The sequence below is a fragment of the Danio rerio genome, chromosome 21 (genome assembly GCF_052040795.2).
Source record: "Danio rerio strain M-AB ecotype USA chromosome 21, GRCz13ab, whole genome shotgun sequence".
NCBI classification, from domain to species: Eukaryota; Metazoa; Chordata; class Actinopteri; order Cypriniformes; family Danionidae; genus Danio; species Danio rerio.
In genome coordinates this window covers 34669391-34687647 of record NC_141041.1, presented here as the reverse complement: position 1 = coordinate 34687647, position 18257 = coordinate 34669391, and the positions used below count along the sequence as shown (strand labels likewise).

The 18257-nt window shown below is 37.3% G+C and overlaps 1 protein-coding gene across 2 annotated transcripts; it reads left to right on the top strand.

Moving 5' to 3' along the window:
• The first annotated feature begins 910 nt into the window (after window positions 1–910).
• Window positions 911–17889, top strand: ncbp3 (nuclear cap binding subunit 3). 2 transcript variants are annotated; one of them, NM_200143.1, is given in 13 exon segments: window positions 911–1174; window positions 1572–1637; window positions 1716–1821; window positions 4412–4537; window positions 4679–4810; window positions 5385–5536; window positions 7730–7835; window positions 7960–8059; window positions 10795–10904; window positions 10985–11291; window positions 11405–11622; window positions 14587–14769; window positions 16982–17515. In NM_200143.1, coding segments are annotated over 13 exon segments (2088 nt in total). In that variant the 5' UTR covers window positions 911–991; the 3' UTR covers window positions 17281–17515.
• The last annotated feature ends 368 nt before the right edge of the window (window positions 17890–18257 follow it).

Here is an 18257-nt window from a genome sequence, read left to right as displayed (position 1 = left end):
AGATAGATGGATGGATGGATGGATGGATGGATGGATGGATGGATGGATGGATGGATGGATGGATGGATGGATGGATGGATGGATGGATGGATGGATGGATAGACAGACAGACAGACCAAAAGTAGATTAAAGTTTGGCCAAAAGTAATCCAAATGTAGTTAGAATACACTAGATTACTTTACTGATACGTTTCATCATGTAATTTGTAGTCAGTTACATACTACCATTTAGAATTTATCTAATTTTAATCTTGCATTGAACGGACAGACGGATAGACAGATAGATGGATAGATAGATAGATAGATAGATAGATAGATAGATAGATAGATAGATAGATAGATAGATAGATAGATAGATAGATAGATAGATAGATAGATAGATAGCTCTGGGGTTAGGTAAAAAGGATGAAATATATAATTATTAATTATAATTAGCACACTAATTAGCACACTAATTTTAATTTATTATATTATACAAAATGCTATTTAGAAAAAAAATTTATTGTATCCAAATAGTCTACATTTGAGTGTAATTGTTTGTTCATCACAGACAATATGAATTCTGACAAATTCTGACGTAAAATACATTTATTATTATTGATTAATTTTTAAAATAATTGCCTTAAAAGTGTCCCTAAAGCATTTCTTTTAACTTTTCACACAGAAAATCTACTTGTAAAGCATGACTTGAGGTTAGTTAGTCTAGTTTAGTTTGACTGATAAATTAGCATCATTTAAAATCTAACGTTATAACGTTATACTACTAACGGTAACGCATACATGCACACATATACTGTTATCCGTTTTCAGTGTATCGCAGCTGCATATATGCATCTAGTGTTGGAGGGCGGGTCTCAATCCACCAGTGTCTGTCATCTGGGCGGTGTGTGTGTGTGAGCGTGTGTGTTTGAGAGAGTCGCGCAGTGTAGCCTCTGCTTCTCCATTCACCCCTTTGAGATTTAGCCGTTAGCCGCTAGCTCGTTTCGACGATCATGGCGGCGGTGCGCAGCCTGCGGGTGTCCGTCAAGTCCGACAGCGCGTCCGATCGCTCAGAGTCCGACTCAGAATCAGACTCGGATCGAGATGCCCGAGAAGCGGAACCCATGGAGGTGGAGGAAGGAGAGGTGGAACTGGAGTCCATACCTGTTCGCCGAAGTTTAAAGGAGCTGTTGCCGGTGAGTTACCCCGTAGGCCTCATTCAAACCGCGACCTCGCGTAGCACAGGAAGCCGACGGTTGTTGAAGCCAATGCGGTGGGTAGTTAAGAGCAAGAGAGTACATTCTGCTTTTGAACAATGCGTTTGTAATTAGTTCTGCAACATTGGTATAATGTGTGCAGTTGGTCTGTTATTTCGGAAGATCTTATGAAAGTGTTAAAAAATTCTCTGGGCCAAGTTTCCTGATACTAACAGACTTCTCATTTGGCGCACTGTTTGATTCATTATGGTGATTGTTGATCATGGTACAAAGCTGCATTTTAGGTAACACGTTCCAAGACCGACTACTGAAAATATTTAGGTGTATTTGCTGCCCTCATGGATCTCAATGAGATTATGTATGTATGGTTCCACAGGACACCAGCCGGCGATATGAAAATAAGGCTGGCACCTTCATCACTGGCATTGATGTCACGTCTAAAGTAAGTGTCAGCTGTCTGTGTGAATTATCAGGATGTCTATTGATGGATCTGTTGTTCACCATGTTTACATGTGCACAGGAGGCCATTGAGAAGAAGGAAAAGCGAGCAAGAAGATTTCATTTTCGTGCAGAGGAAAATCTGACACAGAAGGATGTGGTTCTGGAGCGGGATTTGTTGAAGAAAAGTGAGAATTCTACACAGCTGTAGATCAACACAGGATTTACACTCAACATGAAGTGAAAACTATATCTGTTTTCTGAATGTCTGAACTTGTGTTTTAGCTCTTATTAGCATATGTATAGGATATAGTAAGACATAGGAGTAGGTTCTGTCTACAGACTGCAAGACAGGGGTGTCACATGATAGGGCGTCACTTGAAGTTATGGAGACCCACATCAAAACTGTGTGGTTGGCAAGATGGTGCTGTACATCAGTTATTAACATTTTACACCTACTTCACGCCCAAAGCCAACCATCATCGTTATTAACGTCTACTCCTTCCCCAAACCTAAACCCAACCATCATAGTTATTAACATCTACTCCTTCCCCAAACTTGAACTAAACCATCATAACTATTAACGCATACACCTTCCCCATTCATCATAGTTCTTAACGTCTACACCTTCCCCAACCATCATCGTTATTAACGTCTACTCCTTCCCCAAACCTGAACCAAACCTGAACCAAACCACCATAATTATTAACGTATATACCTTTCCCATCCATCAACATCATTATTAACGACTCCATCTTCCCCAAACCTAAACCCAACCATCAAAGTTCCTAACGTCTACACCTCCCCCAACCATCATCATTATTAACATCTGTTCCTTACCCAAATCTAAACCCAACCATCATAGTTATTAACATATACTTCTTTCCCAAACCTAAACCCAACCATCATAGTTCTTAACGTCTGGACTTTCCCCAACCATCATCGTTATAAATGTCTATTCCTTCCCCAAATCTAAACCCAACCATCATCATTATTAACATCTACATCTTCCCCAAACCTAAACCCAACCATCATAGCTCTTAACGTTTACACCTTGCCCAACCATCATCGTTCCCCAAATCTAAACCCAACCATCATCATTATTAACATCTACACCTTCCCTAACCATCATCATTATTAACATCTACATCTTCCCCAAACCTAAGCGCAACCATCATAGCTCTTAACTTTTACACCTTGCCCAACCATTATCGTTAATAACGACTACTCCTTCCCTAAACCCAACCATCATAGTTATTAACGTCTACAACTTCCCCAACCATCATTGTAATAAACGTCTATTCCTATCCATCTACACCTTCCACAACCCTAAATCCAACCATCACAGTTATTTACGTACAGTCACGAGTTAAAGAGGCTTTCATATTTGAAAAAAAGTTGCCTGGTGGAGTTACTAAATGAATGAATATAATAATATATCAAGAGAATTTGAAGAAAACTTATGAAAACATTTGGTGTAAATGTTCTCTGGTAAATATTTCCACCATCTTGCCAACAACATCTCATTGTGACATCTCGCATGGTTCAATGGAATCTCGATAACTGCAGGTTACGCCTCTATCTTAACACAAGTTATGCCCGTCTTGCAGTCCACAGACAGATACTATTGAGACAAAGCCTACTTAAAAGGAGTCTAGAACCTAGTGTCTCACACAGTGTACCAGCTTTGTCCACCACCCTTCTTCCACCATCATTTAATACTACAAAATAGCCAAAATACTCCAATACATAAGATTTTTAGCACGGAAAGAGGCTTTGAGATATTCTGTCCCATTCCTGTAAACTTCAACTTCTGAAACAGCTGTGTTTCTTAACCATGTTCCTGGATGACCACCATCTCTCCACATTTTCAATGTCTCCTTAACCAAACACGCCTGATTCTGATCATCGGCCTATTAGCAGAGACTGAAGGATCTGAAATGGTGTAACAGACAAAGGATGCAATGTTGGTGGTCCTTTAGGAGTTTGGTTGATAAACACTGACTTGCGCTGAGCATAATTAGCAGAACATACTGTTATTTTCTGTGCAGTTGTTAAATATTTAAATTTAAATTAAATAAAAAGTTATTAATCTGTAGCTAATCTGCATGCTGAACAATGGGTTGCGATCCATACATGGATCTACTGTGATCTGTTGCACACTTATAGAATATAGTTCAAAATTCTGTATTTCTGTTAAATGGAAAGGAGCAGTGTGATCATTCTTTAAAACATCTACTTTTGAATTCCACGGTTAATGCAAGACAGTAGGTTAGTTTAAAACAACATGATCATTCATTTATTTCCCTTTGGCTTAGTCTCATATTTAGAGGTTACCACTGGAGAATGAACTGCCAACTACACCGGCATATGTTTTACACAGTGGATGCCCTTCCAGCCGCAAGCCAGTACTGGGAAACACCCATACACGCTAACATTTACACTCATACACTACAGACAATTTAGTTGATTTAGTTCCCCTGTACCACATGTATTTGGACTGTGGGGGAAACCAGAACACCCGGAGGAAACCCACGTGAACACGGGGAGAACATGCAAACTCCACACAGAAATGTCAACTGGCCCAGCTGGGACTCAAACCAGCGACCTTCTTGCTGTTAGGGGACAGTGCTAACCACTGAGCCACCGTGCCACCTATAAAATCTTATAAATGGACCTCGTTTTTGGCAGATTTTGTTTAAAAATGACATCACCCTAGTTCATATTTTGATTTCGCATCTCTCCCGCTCTTACAGACTGTGTTTTCTCTCTCTTTAGTGATCCCGAAAGTGCGTCTGGAAGCTCTACACATGAGTGGAGTCGATGACATGAGCACTCAGGATGTTTTTGGCTACTTTAAAGAGTATCCGCCTGCACACATCGAGTGGATAGATGACGCTTCCTGTAAGTACACCCTCACAGATATTATTACCACAAAGTGACAAAATTATACTTGATGAATGGCTACAAATCTGAATGGGAAATAGGCCTAGTTTTGTTTAAAGCTCGATTGTGGTGTTCATAGTCAAATCTCACTGTTCCCAGGCAACGTGGTGTGGCTCGACGACATCACTTCCACCAGAGCTCTCATTAACTTGAGTCGGATGCCAGATAAAGAAGAGGTCACAAACACAGACAGCTCGAAACCCTCTGAACTTCCTGTCCAGACGCAGAAAGGTTCTTATTATTTGCTTCATTGTGTCACCTTGGAATAAACACTCCAAATCCGAAACAAAAATTGTGTTTTAAAGGTCCCATAAAATTAAAATACAGTTTTGTAGATGTTAGTGTCAGTATTGTTGGTTTTTAAGATATCTATAAGCTAGTGTGTTCCAAAAAAGTAACAAAATTTGTGTTTAAAAGATGTAAAACTGATACAAACATGTAAAGCTTGTAGTTTGTCTCTTCCACCTAAATGGAGCAATGGTTTTATTCAGGTCACCGCATACTACAGCTTCTTGTCAAATCATATCCAATTAAATGCTCTCTAGTATTTGACTAACTCCGCCCCCTTTAAGCTGCTTTTCATTTTCTTTTCATTTGTTGCACTTGAGCTCAATCACTCTCACTGGGGCAGAGTGGTGATGAAAACAAAACACTTGTCTGTTTTTAAAAAAGGGGGAGGAGCTTTATAATGTCCCACCCTCTCTTTGTGTTTCGGTTGAGATTACATCAAACATCCAAAAAAAAAAGCACATCTCAAATGAGACCTTTAAAGTTGAAACAAAACTGTCATGTCTTTTCTGAGCAGCTCGACGAAGCCGTGGGTCTGATGATGATGACGATGATGAGGAAGAGGAAGGTGAGGTAGATGATGACGATGATGATGATGATGATGAAGAAGATGAGAAGGCTCGTGACATTGAAGATGAGACTGAAAAGAAACCACAAGAAACCAGAGAGGTAAAGTTTTAGTTTTATCGTTTAGAGCATTGTTTCCATTTATTTTTTTCCCTAAGATTAAAAGTGTGTCATGAACCATCATAGTGTAAAAACCTGTATTTCTGTTATATGGAAAGGAGCAGTGTGAACATTCTTTAAAACATCTACTTTTGACCTCCACGGTCCATGCAAAACAGTAAGTTAGTTTGAAGCAACATGAGGGTGTGTATATGACAAAATAGTTCATTCATTCATTTTCCTTCGGATAATAATCATCCACCTGCCAGCCACCTGCACATATCATTTTATCTGATATATCAGCGTGGATTGTTCGTTATTAACAGCAGTTTCAGTGAACTAATCTTTTCATCCCTTACCAGAGACAACATGGAAGGGGCGTACTGTACTGTACGTAAAGGCAGCACAGTACCACACATGCATCCACGAGACTAGACTTAACTTCCAGTGCTATTTATTGCTGTTCTGACGAATATAAGAACTTACAGTGCTTGTCTGACTTTGAGTTGACCGACCTTTTGATTTAGCACACACGTTTTATATTTGAGGTACCTTCTTGTGGCTTTCATATACATAAAGCACGTCACAGCCGTTGCATATTATATATGATTCATCCTCATTAACCACTTTGCTAAAACACTCCCCCACTGCATTTTTCTTTCCTTCCTTTTGTTTCTCTCAGATTGGTTTTGCCTCCATTTCTACTTTAACAAAAGGACCTCCACCATTTTAAATTAGCCTGCAAATCAGGGTCTGATAACACATTTATATTTTACAGAATGTGTAAAAATACAAAGCAAAAATCATTAATTATTAAACTCATCCACCTGCAATTAATCATAATGTATTTTTTTATTACCTGACCCACAGATTATCCACAACGTCCGTGGATATAACCTCCATCTGCGCATCACTAGTTGCCTCGCACTGCAACATATACTGTTTCACTCTCCGTTCAAGTCATAGTCATTTGACGCTGAAAGCACTGCATTATGAAAACAATGGCCCGCATGATGTGTGGACTGTTTTTATTGCTGTTGTAATCTGTATATTTTAAGTTAATGAGTTAAATTTACAGTCTTGTAAATTAACTTTAATATTAATGACTAAAATAATAAAAGATTATTGCCTAAACCATTTTCGGCCAAGCGCATCTTGAAGTTTTGGCTTAGGCTTAAAACTTTCATGCGCATAGTAACTGAAATTGTATGTATAAGGCTCTTTAGTGAGTTCAATAAATGGATTGAACATGTTACTAGAGGTGTGAGTTTGCGTGTTCTCCCTGCGTTCGCGTGGGTTTCCTCCGGGTGCTCCGGTTTGCCCCACAGTCCAAAGACATGAGGTACAGGTGAATTGGGTAGGCTAAATTGTCTGTAGCGTATGAGTGTGTGGATGTTTCCCAGGGATGGGTTGCGGCTGGAATGGCATCGGCTGCGTAAAAACTTGCTGGATTAGTTGTCGGTCTGTTGTGGCGACTCCAGTTTAATAGAGGGACTAAGCTGACAAAAAAATGAATGAATGAATATATATATATATATATATATATATATATATATATATATATATATATATATATATATATACCGATGAGTGACACGGGAGCAACAGCAGCGATTACAGTCTATATGTGCATAATACGCAGTTATCACAGGTAATCCATAACAGACACAGTGGAAAAAAGTCAAGGCACGCTCGTGTCTGGATCCACAAGTGTCGCTTTAACAGCCAAGAGGAGAGGAAAAGTTACCTCACAAACACGCCAGCGGGTCAAATGTCCAAAGTAAGAGAGAGGCAGAGATGGATTTTTACAGCATTTCTCCCTAGCAGTGAAAACATGGCTCGTGTGCTCTGCCTTCTTCAGTGTCAATATAAGACTGTCCAGCAAACTCATAAGCAGTTGAAATGTGCATAATTATCTACCTTTTAAGTAGTAGGACTGTTTTATTTACTCGCACTTGCCTCCTTCGCCAAAGTATTTTACTGCGACATCCCGCATAGGAGATAAATGACGTCAGTACGTAATAACCGGTTATGATCTATTACTGAACCAATATCGAATTGTCCTTATCTGCATCGCGGTTCACCGAAGAAACACTTCATTTTGACATCCCATATGTGTTACCTTTCCTGAATGTGAAAATAGGTTCCCTTACCTTGCATACTTTATATTGATTTATTTATTTATTTTCATTCTAGACTAGCCTGTCTCAAGCAGAGCGAGATTCTCTCCTTCAAAATGAACCACGACCCACAGTCAAACCCTTCAAAGGCAACAAGCTCTTCTTGCGCTTTGCCACCCATGGTGAGAAACAGACTTGAGTGTGTCGCCTACAATTAGAATTAAGTCAAGAACTCTTCATTGCTTGATATAGAACAGACTGTACACAAAACGATATTTGCATGTTGACACTCTCATTTTCCATCAGATGACAAAAAGGAGTTGGGTGCAGCCAGAAGAAGTCGATACTACATGAAATATGGAAATCCAAACTATGGTGGCATGAAAGGCATCTTGAGTAACTCTTGGTAAGAAAAACTTTGATACTTTTGGTGGAATAACATGTGGCACCTGCTAACAAACACCGCTAGGACAAGATTCCAAAAGATGACTAAATGTTCACGATAGTACTTTTTTTTCCTGCCAGTATTAGTAAGCAATGCCATTTTGTTGTGTACGACATGCATAGATGAGTGCTTCAAAATAAGGTTGTCAAAAGTATCGAGTTCAGGACCAATCGGTTCTGAAATTTTTAAAACAACCATTTCCCGCTAACATTTAAGTGCTGTTCTTATGCAATGCTGGTTGGCCATTGTGTTCTGGTGCTGAACAGGAATGACTGTGATTGGCTGTTAAGGTGATCGCTTCACCAGCCTTCACTGCTGTTCACCAAGTGCAAACACAGATACTGGAGTGTCAATCAGCTGTTCTGTGTTTTAGCTGACCTAAGAATGATCCGATGATGGATTGACTGATCTACATGGCTTTGAAACTTCAGAATCCATGCATCTGTATTTGCACTTGGTTACATATTTTTTGGAGATTTTTGTTTAGGCTAACTCATTAGCAGCTCTTGCGGGGTCAGTTGCATGGTAACAGACCTAAGATGGGATTGTCAGACACAATTTAAGATTTCTGAAGTAATGATAACGATAAGATATGACATTGTTAGACAGGATTAGAATCAAGAGTCAAGATTTGCTTCTGTAATATGAGTTAATGAAAACTTTAGTGTATTGCATCTTTAGATAAGAACGTTTTTGTAATACGCGCCCTGTTTTCTTGTTAATTGGGACATTACACAAATTTGCAACCGGGTTCAAGTGCACTATCAAACTGTATGGGGAGGCTCAATACATGTTAATAATAAACATTTATATATTAAACATGGTGCTGTAATATTTTGGAAAATCACGATCACAATATATACAGCGGGAGAATTAAGTATTCAATACGGCATGTTTTGTTTTTTTTCTGGCAAAAATATTCTAAAGGAGCTGTTGACATGAAATTGAACCAGATTTTGGTAAAAGCCCAAACAATACAAACATAAAAATATAAAAAAACAAAAACTGAAAAAAATATTATGTGTAATAACAAGGGAATGACAAGAATAATGTACTGAAATACATTTTATAATTTAAATAAAAGGGATTTTTGGTGATTGCAGCTTAAAGACACCTCTCATATGGAGAATGAAGTCATGCATTGCTCAGGAGTTTTTTTTGTTGTTGTTGTTGTTGTTGTTGTTGTTGTTGTTGTTTTTTTGGTAAAAATCTTGATGGCTCTGTGGGTCTCTACTTCAAGATCTGAGCTTTATTTTGTATTTTCTATTGGATTCGAGTGATGTGATTGGCTGGGCCATACAGTTTGATTTTCTGTCTCTTAAAGCATTTGAGTATCTTTGGCTGTGTTTTGGATCATTGTCTTGCTGAAATGTCCACTCTGTTTTCATCTTCATCATCCTGCTATTGTATATGTTGGACTGAAGGAGCTAATTTTAATTTACAATGACAAAGGACTGAGGGTTGCTGAATAACTACTGAGAGATTTCAGCTGCAGTTTGGGCTTTCACTGCCCTTTTACACCTTCCTTTCTTCATGTGTTCAATACTTTTTTTGTGTCATTTCATTCTACTACACATAACTTAATAAGTAAACAAATTAACATTGTTTTATTTTGCATATATGGATTTCTTTGGTTGTTACCAACATCTGGTGAAAATTTCAACAGCAACTTTAGAAACCAGTTTTTTTTTTTTTTTTGTTTTTGTTTTTTTTTTGAGAAAAATGGTGTCATGTTAAATTATATCTATGCATTATATCAGATGGCCAAAAAGTGCTTAATTTTTATATATTGTTAAAATATTGCAGCAAATCTAGAGACTGTTTTGTAAACCATTATTTTATATAAAATTCACATTAATGTGTGTTATGACTAAATAGGGGTCATAAACAAATATTTTCTTAATTCTTGGACCAGGAAAGAGTATTCCATACATCACGATTTAACAACGGATAGTCTGCCACTATTGGTTTGGTTAATTTTTTCACATGTCTGTGGACTGCATTTTAAAAATTAGTTTTATTGGTTTATTTGGCATGGATAGTGCATATTAATTAGCAATGCTGCAAAAGCACCACAATTACCCAAAAGCCTATTTTTCATCTGTGGTTGCTAGACATATGTTAAAATTGTCACCCTAAAATACAAAAAAAAAAAAAACAATAAATCAAGCATGTCTAAGAAGCACTAAAATAGATGTAAGTAAATCAGTCCTAATTAATATAATGTATGTAAACAAAACAAACGAAAACTACAACAAATTAAATTTAAACAACAAATCATTAAGATGGCAATCACATATGGTAACATGGTAGGATTAGGGGTAATGAGATACTAATGAGAGTGTTAACATGTCTGATGTATGTGTGTGGTCAGTTCTCTGATGCTTCCAGGGACAGTGTTCCACTCCTGCACAGCTGTAACTGAAAAGGCACCCTGACAGAAGGCACTTTTCCAAAGTGGAACAATAAAATACATTACAAAAACATGTAATATGTGTGATTATGATGTCACGAAATCACATTTTTGTAGTTAACATGGAAATAGCAGTATTAAAACCCTCTTAGAAACTCGTGTCAAAAATCTTTGAAATGGCTCAGAGTGTAATTTAAGGATCTATTTCTAAATGTCAAATGTTTCAAAAAGAAGATTTAGGTACTTGCTGTAAAATTACCTGAAATTGTGCCCGTTCCTGCAGGAAACGGAGGTATCACACGCGGAGAATCCAGCGGGACATTCTGAAGACCAAAAAGCCTCTGATTGGAGACAGCATGGGACACACTCCACCTTACACACATCGACACTCAGGTAAATCTCCCCTAAATAACAAACATAATTGTCTTTTGGTGGTTTGTTTTGACATTTAAGCTCATTATCTTTTTTTCCAGCTGATCTGGTTAATTTGCCAGAAGAACCTATAGAAGAAGAGGAAGAGGAGGAGGAGGATGGAGAGGAAGACATGGATGCTGATGATCGAGTGGTGGAGTATAAAGATCGAGGAGAAAAGGAGCGAGGGCCACGGCTTGTGGAAGGAGGCCTGCGCAGTCGCTTAGGAGGCCCATCGCCTACATCTTCAGATTCAGATGAGATGGACTACGATCTGGAACTGAAAATGATCTCAACACCCTCCCCCAAAAAGAGCATGAAGATGACCATGTACGCAGACGAGGTCGAAACCAACCTTCGCAGTCTTCGGTGAGTGCAGGTTTCTTATAGAGGCCAGTTTTATCCCAGTTTCTATCCCATTGGCTGATCCAGTTTGAACGTCTTAATGATAATTTCTTTCTTTGTCTCTTCCACTTTCCCAGGAATTCAATACGGACTGAATCCAGTGGCAGTGTTAAAAGTCGCATTGGTGGTGGAGGTGGAGGAGGAAGTGGAGGTGCAGTAGAGGAACGAGGAGAAGGAGGTTCATCCAAATCTACATCAGAGAAAGTAACAGATGTGAGGCAGTTACTGGAGGAGAAGAGGCAGGGACTTTCTCAACAGAGATCACGCCCTCCAGTGGCCACAAGCGGCAAGACCGGTTAGTTATTAAGAGAGCTTTTTGTTGTTGTTTATTATTATTTAAAAGGATGGTTCACCCAAAAAGGCTCGATTCAAATCATTTTGAGTTTATTTGTTCTGTTAAAATACTCAAAATAGGTTATTTTGATTGTTGAAAACGTATTCATCAATTTCCATATTGGAATTTCCTTCCATGGATGTCAACAGGACTTTTTTTTTCACACTGTGCTTAACCCCTTCTAAACACAGCTTTCAAATCTGGGTAAAGACATGTTTTATACCTAATTTAAAATTTAAAAATGTTATTAGCACAACTTTTTACCAAGGGTTATAAAACACTGCTCAACAACAAATTTGCTGTATTAAGGTTGATTTATACTTCTGCGTCGAGTGATCGCCATGAACCATGCTGCCTGCTTTGCGTGTAGGAGTGCATTAAATCTTCTTCTTCTTTTGTGTTACTTTGCTAGCTGGCAGTAGGTTTTTATGTTCCTCTTTGTCGTGAGTTTTTTTGTTTTTCTGAACGCTACCTTAATGTACAAGTAGCTCAAACTGGCTCAGCCGGCGAACTTTAATCATAAGGTAAACACAAAAAAAGTTTTCATCTGGAGCTCCTTCATGGGACTCAACACTTGTAAACACTTGTTACAGCTACCAAGCCAACCAATCACAGCTTGCGCTACGTGTCTTGTAGTTAAATTTTTTAATTGATTTTGTTACATTTTTTTTTAATGCGACCCTGCAAAGGCTGCTACGGACCATATGCATGTGCTTGACTCTGAAGTAGAAATCAGCCTTTAGGGGCTGTTCACATAACACATCTAAAAGTGTGTGGAAGATGCAAGCATGTCGCTTCGTTTACCATTTTCAATGCACTTTGCGATCGCACACTTTTGTCGTTTGTCATTGCTAGGTGACCATAAACTGTTTTTTTTTGTTTGTTTGTTTTTTTGTTTTTTTTTTATTCAAGATGATGACAAACTTACAAAACGTTGCGGCTTTGATACAAGTTTTATTTATGGAGAAAATAAAAAGCACTGCAGTGTTTGGCTTTTCTATGTTTTTCTAAAGTAATTAGTCTACCAAAATGTGTTTAATCCATAGAAAGTATGAAGATGATTGGTCAGTCCTAAAAAAATTGAGATGTTTTCATCTAGGTGCGCCTGGAAAACGTGTGCGAGTCCTGCTATGTGCGCATCGCTCCCAAAATGCGCATATATACTTTCATTGAAATAGCAAACTTGCAAACAAGCAAAAGGCGCGATATGTGAACAGCCTCTTAACCCTGCATTCTGGTGCTAACATTTTTCTGTGGGAAACAAAATGGTGTTTGTTTGTTTGTTTGCTGCTGGAGGCTTGGCAATCAAAAACTAAGCAGTCTGTGAATGAATGAATGTACTTTTGTCTTTGTTTTCTTCTCTTTTGCATCTCGTGAAGCTTAACTAAACATCTACGCAGCAACCATTTTATATAGATATTTATGTTTATATAACTGATTACTGTTGTGCTGAGCTTTTTTGCACAATGCATTTTCCTTGTAAATGTGATACATTTTCTTTGTTTTTCCACTGTAAACATGTCCTGGATGGTCATGTAATCATTACTCATGTTTCATATGTAATTTTTAAAGGATTTAGCCATTTTTAAGATTATAAAACTAGGTGTAAACCATAATAACACAATGAAATGATGGTAACATTCAAAACTTTTCCTTGAATGTTCACTAAGTAATGAAAAGTTGCTGATAAAAGGTTTTAGTTTTAAAATATGAACGGGGATCCCACGCTTTTTGAAAGTACTTGAATTTCAGACATTTTTCAGGACTGGAAAGTACTTAAAAACAAACATGAGTCCTTGAAAGTGCTTGAATTATATTTGAAATGAAATTTGTTTATGGTGTTATTTCAACAACTCTACTGTGCTGCTTTCAAAAACAGAACAAAACAAATCTTCAATTAAATTTTTTTATTTAAACTGTTCAAGAACGATGACAAGTAATGTGCATTTTATCAATATTTCACGATCAGTGTTTGAATATTACTAGTGAATTCAACCATGTTTAAGTTCTTTGACCATGGCTGTTTAAAAAAAAAACATTTCAGTTTAATTTCTACATTTTTAAAAATGACATTCACAACATAATCATTACTCAACATTTCAGATACACTTTATATTTACATTAAAGATGTCAAAGTACAGTATAGGCATGGGATGATAACCGGTTTCAAGGTTTACCACGATTTGGAAAAGTCAACGTTTTAAAACCATTAACGTTTTCTGTTATACCATTGCTAAGGTACAGTTAGGTCCATAAATATTTGGACATCAACACAATTCTAACATTTTTGGCACTATACACCAACACAATGGATTTGAAATTAAAAGAAGATGTGCTTTAACTGCAGACTGTCAGCTTTAAGTAGAGGGTATTTACATCCAAATCAGGTGAATGATGTAGGAATTACAGTTTGCATATTTGCCTCCCACTTGTTAAGGGACCAAAAGTAATTGGAGAGAATAATAATTCCAAATAAAAATTCATTTTAAATACTTGGTTGCAAATTATTTGCATGAAGACTGGAACGTATAGACATCACCATACGCTGGGTTTCATTGGGTTTTTTTTCCCCAGGCATTTAAAAAGAACTTATAGTAGAGTAATAATCACAATACCTTGATACCATGACTACATGATATTTTTGTTCAGGGTTATCATACCGTCAGAAACATATATCGGCCCATGCCTAGTACAGTGAGGACTTTCATGTCGCTGCATAAGCAGGCGTTGTGAATTACAAAAATTATTGATTTTAAAATTAAATATGCTTTAAAATGTCCTTAAACCTGCTTGTCATGGAAAAAGTGGAAACCATAATGAAAAATTGGGCCAGGAAAATAGTATACAGGCTTTGAATTGTTATCAGTTTTCATCATGAGCAAATGTGGAAGAGACTCACCTGTTTTTTTTTTTTCCTCTCCACAGATGTGAGACAGAGATTAGGCAAGAGACCACACTCCCCAGAGAGACGTCGCTCTGTGTCTCCTGTGATCTCCAGAAAGACGGCGTCTCGGAGAGAGCCTTTGAGCGACGTGCGCAGCAGACTCGGTGTAGCTAAACATGACAATCGCAGTCTCTTCTCTGAACCCCCCAAAGACAAGAAAACAGGTACACCTCAGTTCAGCACTCTTCTCAGTTCTCTTCATATTTGCTCTCCAATACTAATATAACATTGGAGTAATGAAGACAAAAAAAAACATTTTAGTAAATTGGTTTAATTCCAAAGGCTTTAATAATTATGGTATTTTTACTGATTACATGTTCTCATAAATTTCAAATGAGATTTCTCATCAATGTTGGAAAGATTGTATACATTTAGCATTTTTGTGGTTCTCGTGTAAATACAAATTTTGTTAAGTTTGTAATTTTAGAAATGTGGTAGCATGGTAAAAACATGGTAACAGAAAAACATTCAAATTGTGATGTGAAAATGGTTGCAAGAGTACATATTTCACTCATTTTGAATGAGCAGCTCGGGGTAATAAGACATGCATTTCAAAATAAGAGTCCTTTGGTATTCTCGGATTGATTGTTTATTAAAGCATAAAACCCCCTTTTTAAATGTATCTATTTTAATCAAAAATTATTAGGCTGAACTGAAATTGGAATCAGTATCAATAACATTCTAATGATGTCCAACCCTACTATTTAATAATTTTTGAGCAAGATGGTCCATTTTAAAAGGGCTTTGTATGGACAAATGTTAATAAAATTTCCTAAGAGTGGTTCTGAATAAACGTACTAAATAAAATAACTTATGTATGTATGGAGTTCACGAATCACTTTATTTGATCAATTTTGGGATAAACATCGTAATAACACTAATAAACTGGGGATTTTAAAAATAAAAAAAACAAAAAAGCAAAGACTAAAGTTACATCCGCATCATAAACGTTTGTATTTAACCCTTAAACGTTCCTTCAAAGCTTGAGTATGAAAATAGCGACAATATACAACAAGCACAACAACCTTAATAACGAAATAATAAATAAAAGTAATCTGAATTATTCAGAATCAATTTGGTGAAAGTACTATTAAAGACGTCCATAAATGTTATGCATTTTAAACAAAACAAAAACATAACAGCTGTTTAAAAATTTAATCTATCGGCAATTTTTAAACTAACCACAAATAAAACGTAGTATGTCAACAACTTATGGAAAGTAAGCCGTGTATTTTCAAAAAGCAAAATCTGCTGTTGTGTAACTGCTATAAAAATGTGTAAAACAATAAAAAAAATCAGCATTGTTTCTGAGCAATACAACGCTATACATTTAAATAACACGTTCTGAAATGTAACCGAACTGTGTTTCTGTCTCTAATAATCAATTTTGTAATACAGATACCACCTGTGCTTATTTATTTGTAACAACAAACAGAAGTATTAGTAATAGGAATTATTAATAGTAACGGTAATAGTCTCAGTCTCTTGTGCGTACAGTCAGTCTACCTCTTTGCCTCTCGCGTGCAGCTGGTATCTCTGCTTTGTCTTTACTTTTGTATAGTCTGGTGTCTCGTACACGACGCGTCTTCTTTGCAGTGTTGGTTAACATCCACCAATGTGTCGTCACTGTAAACAGAAAGATGTAGGCTAGAGTGCAGCCAAAATTAATTAATTCACAATTCATTAATTAATTAATTGAGTCACGGACAAATGCATTGTATTGTAACGATAACAGAGTTACTATATTTAAAAAGTAATGCGTTACTGCATTAGTTACTGTCAGAAGTAATGCCGTTACAGTAACACATTGCTAGTAAAGCCTGGTTTATACTTCTACGTCAAGTGACCGGCATAACCAACGGCGCATGCAACGCGTGTAGCTGTGCATTTATACTTTTGCGCTCTGTCTCTGTTATTCTGCATTAACACTTCCAAAACGCTAGTTGGCAGTGAGGTGTTAATGTTCCTAAGTGTCGAGTTTCTTTGCTGGTGTTTTGTTTTTTCTGAATGCTTCCTGAATGTACAAGTGGCTCAAACTCGCTTATTTTGAGGCAGGAAGCGGCGGACGTGCAACAACTTTAACTATGAGGTAAACACAAAACAAAACCTTCCATCCAGAGCTCCTTCACGGGACTCCACACTTGTAAACAATCGCTCCATCGGGCTCGCATCGTCAGCGCTACCAAGCTGACCAATCACAGAGCTTGCGCTACGCGTTGTTGTGACGTGTAGTTACATTTTTTGAGTAGGGCTATTCGTCGTTGCGTAGGCTGCGCCATAGCATACGCTTGACGCAGAAGTATAAATCAGCCTTAACATGTTATTGCTCAACACTCGTTATGACTCATTTACAAACCATAACATTTGTATCTTAAGGTGGTTTGTGGAGCCGCCTCGGCCCGTCTCACAAGGACAGTGGCAGCGGAGACGAAGACAAGCCTTCATCACGAGCATCTTCCTCCAGAGGAATAAGACGAAGAAAGGATGAAGATTCTGACGGAGTGGAGGACGACGATGAAGAGGACGACTCTCATCTCCAGAAGATGTGGGGTGCAATGATCAAGCAGAAAGAGCAGCAGTCCAACAAGATGAAGAAAAGCAGACTGGACAACCTTCCGTCGCTGCAGATCGAGATCAGTCGAGACAGCAGCAACGGCTCCGACAGCGACTCCTGACTCACTCACTGAGAGTTGGAGAGCATCTATAGACTGGGCCAAGAGACCCTGATATCCAAACTTAAACATTCCCAAAATCCCAACTCTCATCAGTCTAGAAACATCACACTTTTCCTCCAGAAACCAAGGTGCAGGTTAGGGTTTTGTTTTGACTTCTCAAAGAAAGGGCAGAGGATGAAGCTGTCATGTTTTTTTTTTTTCTTCAAAAGAAAATAAATTATATTTTGACATACAATCAGAGCCCATTTCAAATACACAGTGAAGCATTTCTCATGAATTCAAGCAATGTGATCCGATTGCCTTTTAGCAATACTTTTTTTTTTTTTTTAATCCAGTCATGACTCATGTTTTATCATTATCACTGTGGATTTGATGATGTGAAGAAAATAATGGTGTGTTTTTTTACAAGCATTATAATATCCACTCACACATACTGGACCTGGATGGATCAGTGCTTTATCTTACACAGTCCCGAAAAAGAAGAGCACATAATGTAGCCAATGTAATAATGCTCCCTCAAATGAATGGTTCACATTCCCTAAATACATGTGGTCAGTGAAACATACAAGAGCAGCATTGTATGTTGAATAAAAGTTGTTGTTTTTTTTATATCAGATTGGGTCTAGAAATTTTGTATTTCCACCATATGACATCTTTATTTAAATTAACACAAACATTTTGTTAATTGTTACTGAAAAAAAAAAATAGAAATGATCTGAAATACTTAGCGCAAAAATGTTCTCATCATTTTTTTAAATGATTTCAAACCTTTGTGTATATACGATCATCAACGTTTGAAGTGGATCAAAAAAGTTTTTCAAAGTTGTCCTTAGACACGAATGCCTATTGTTCATTAGTTTTAGGACAACTTTGATGAAAGATTTTGATCCACTTCAAATGTTGACTACACTATACAGAAGTTAACATTTGAAGATGATCAAAACAGTTTTTAAAAATTATCCTAAGACAAGAATGTG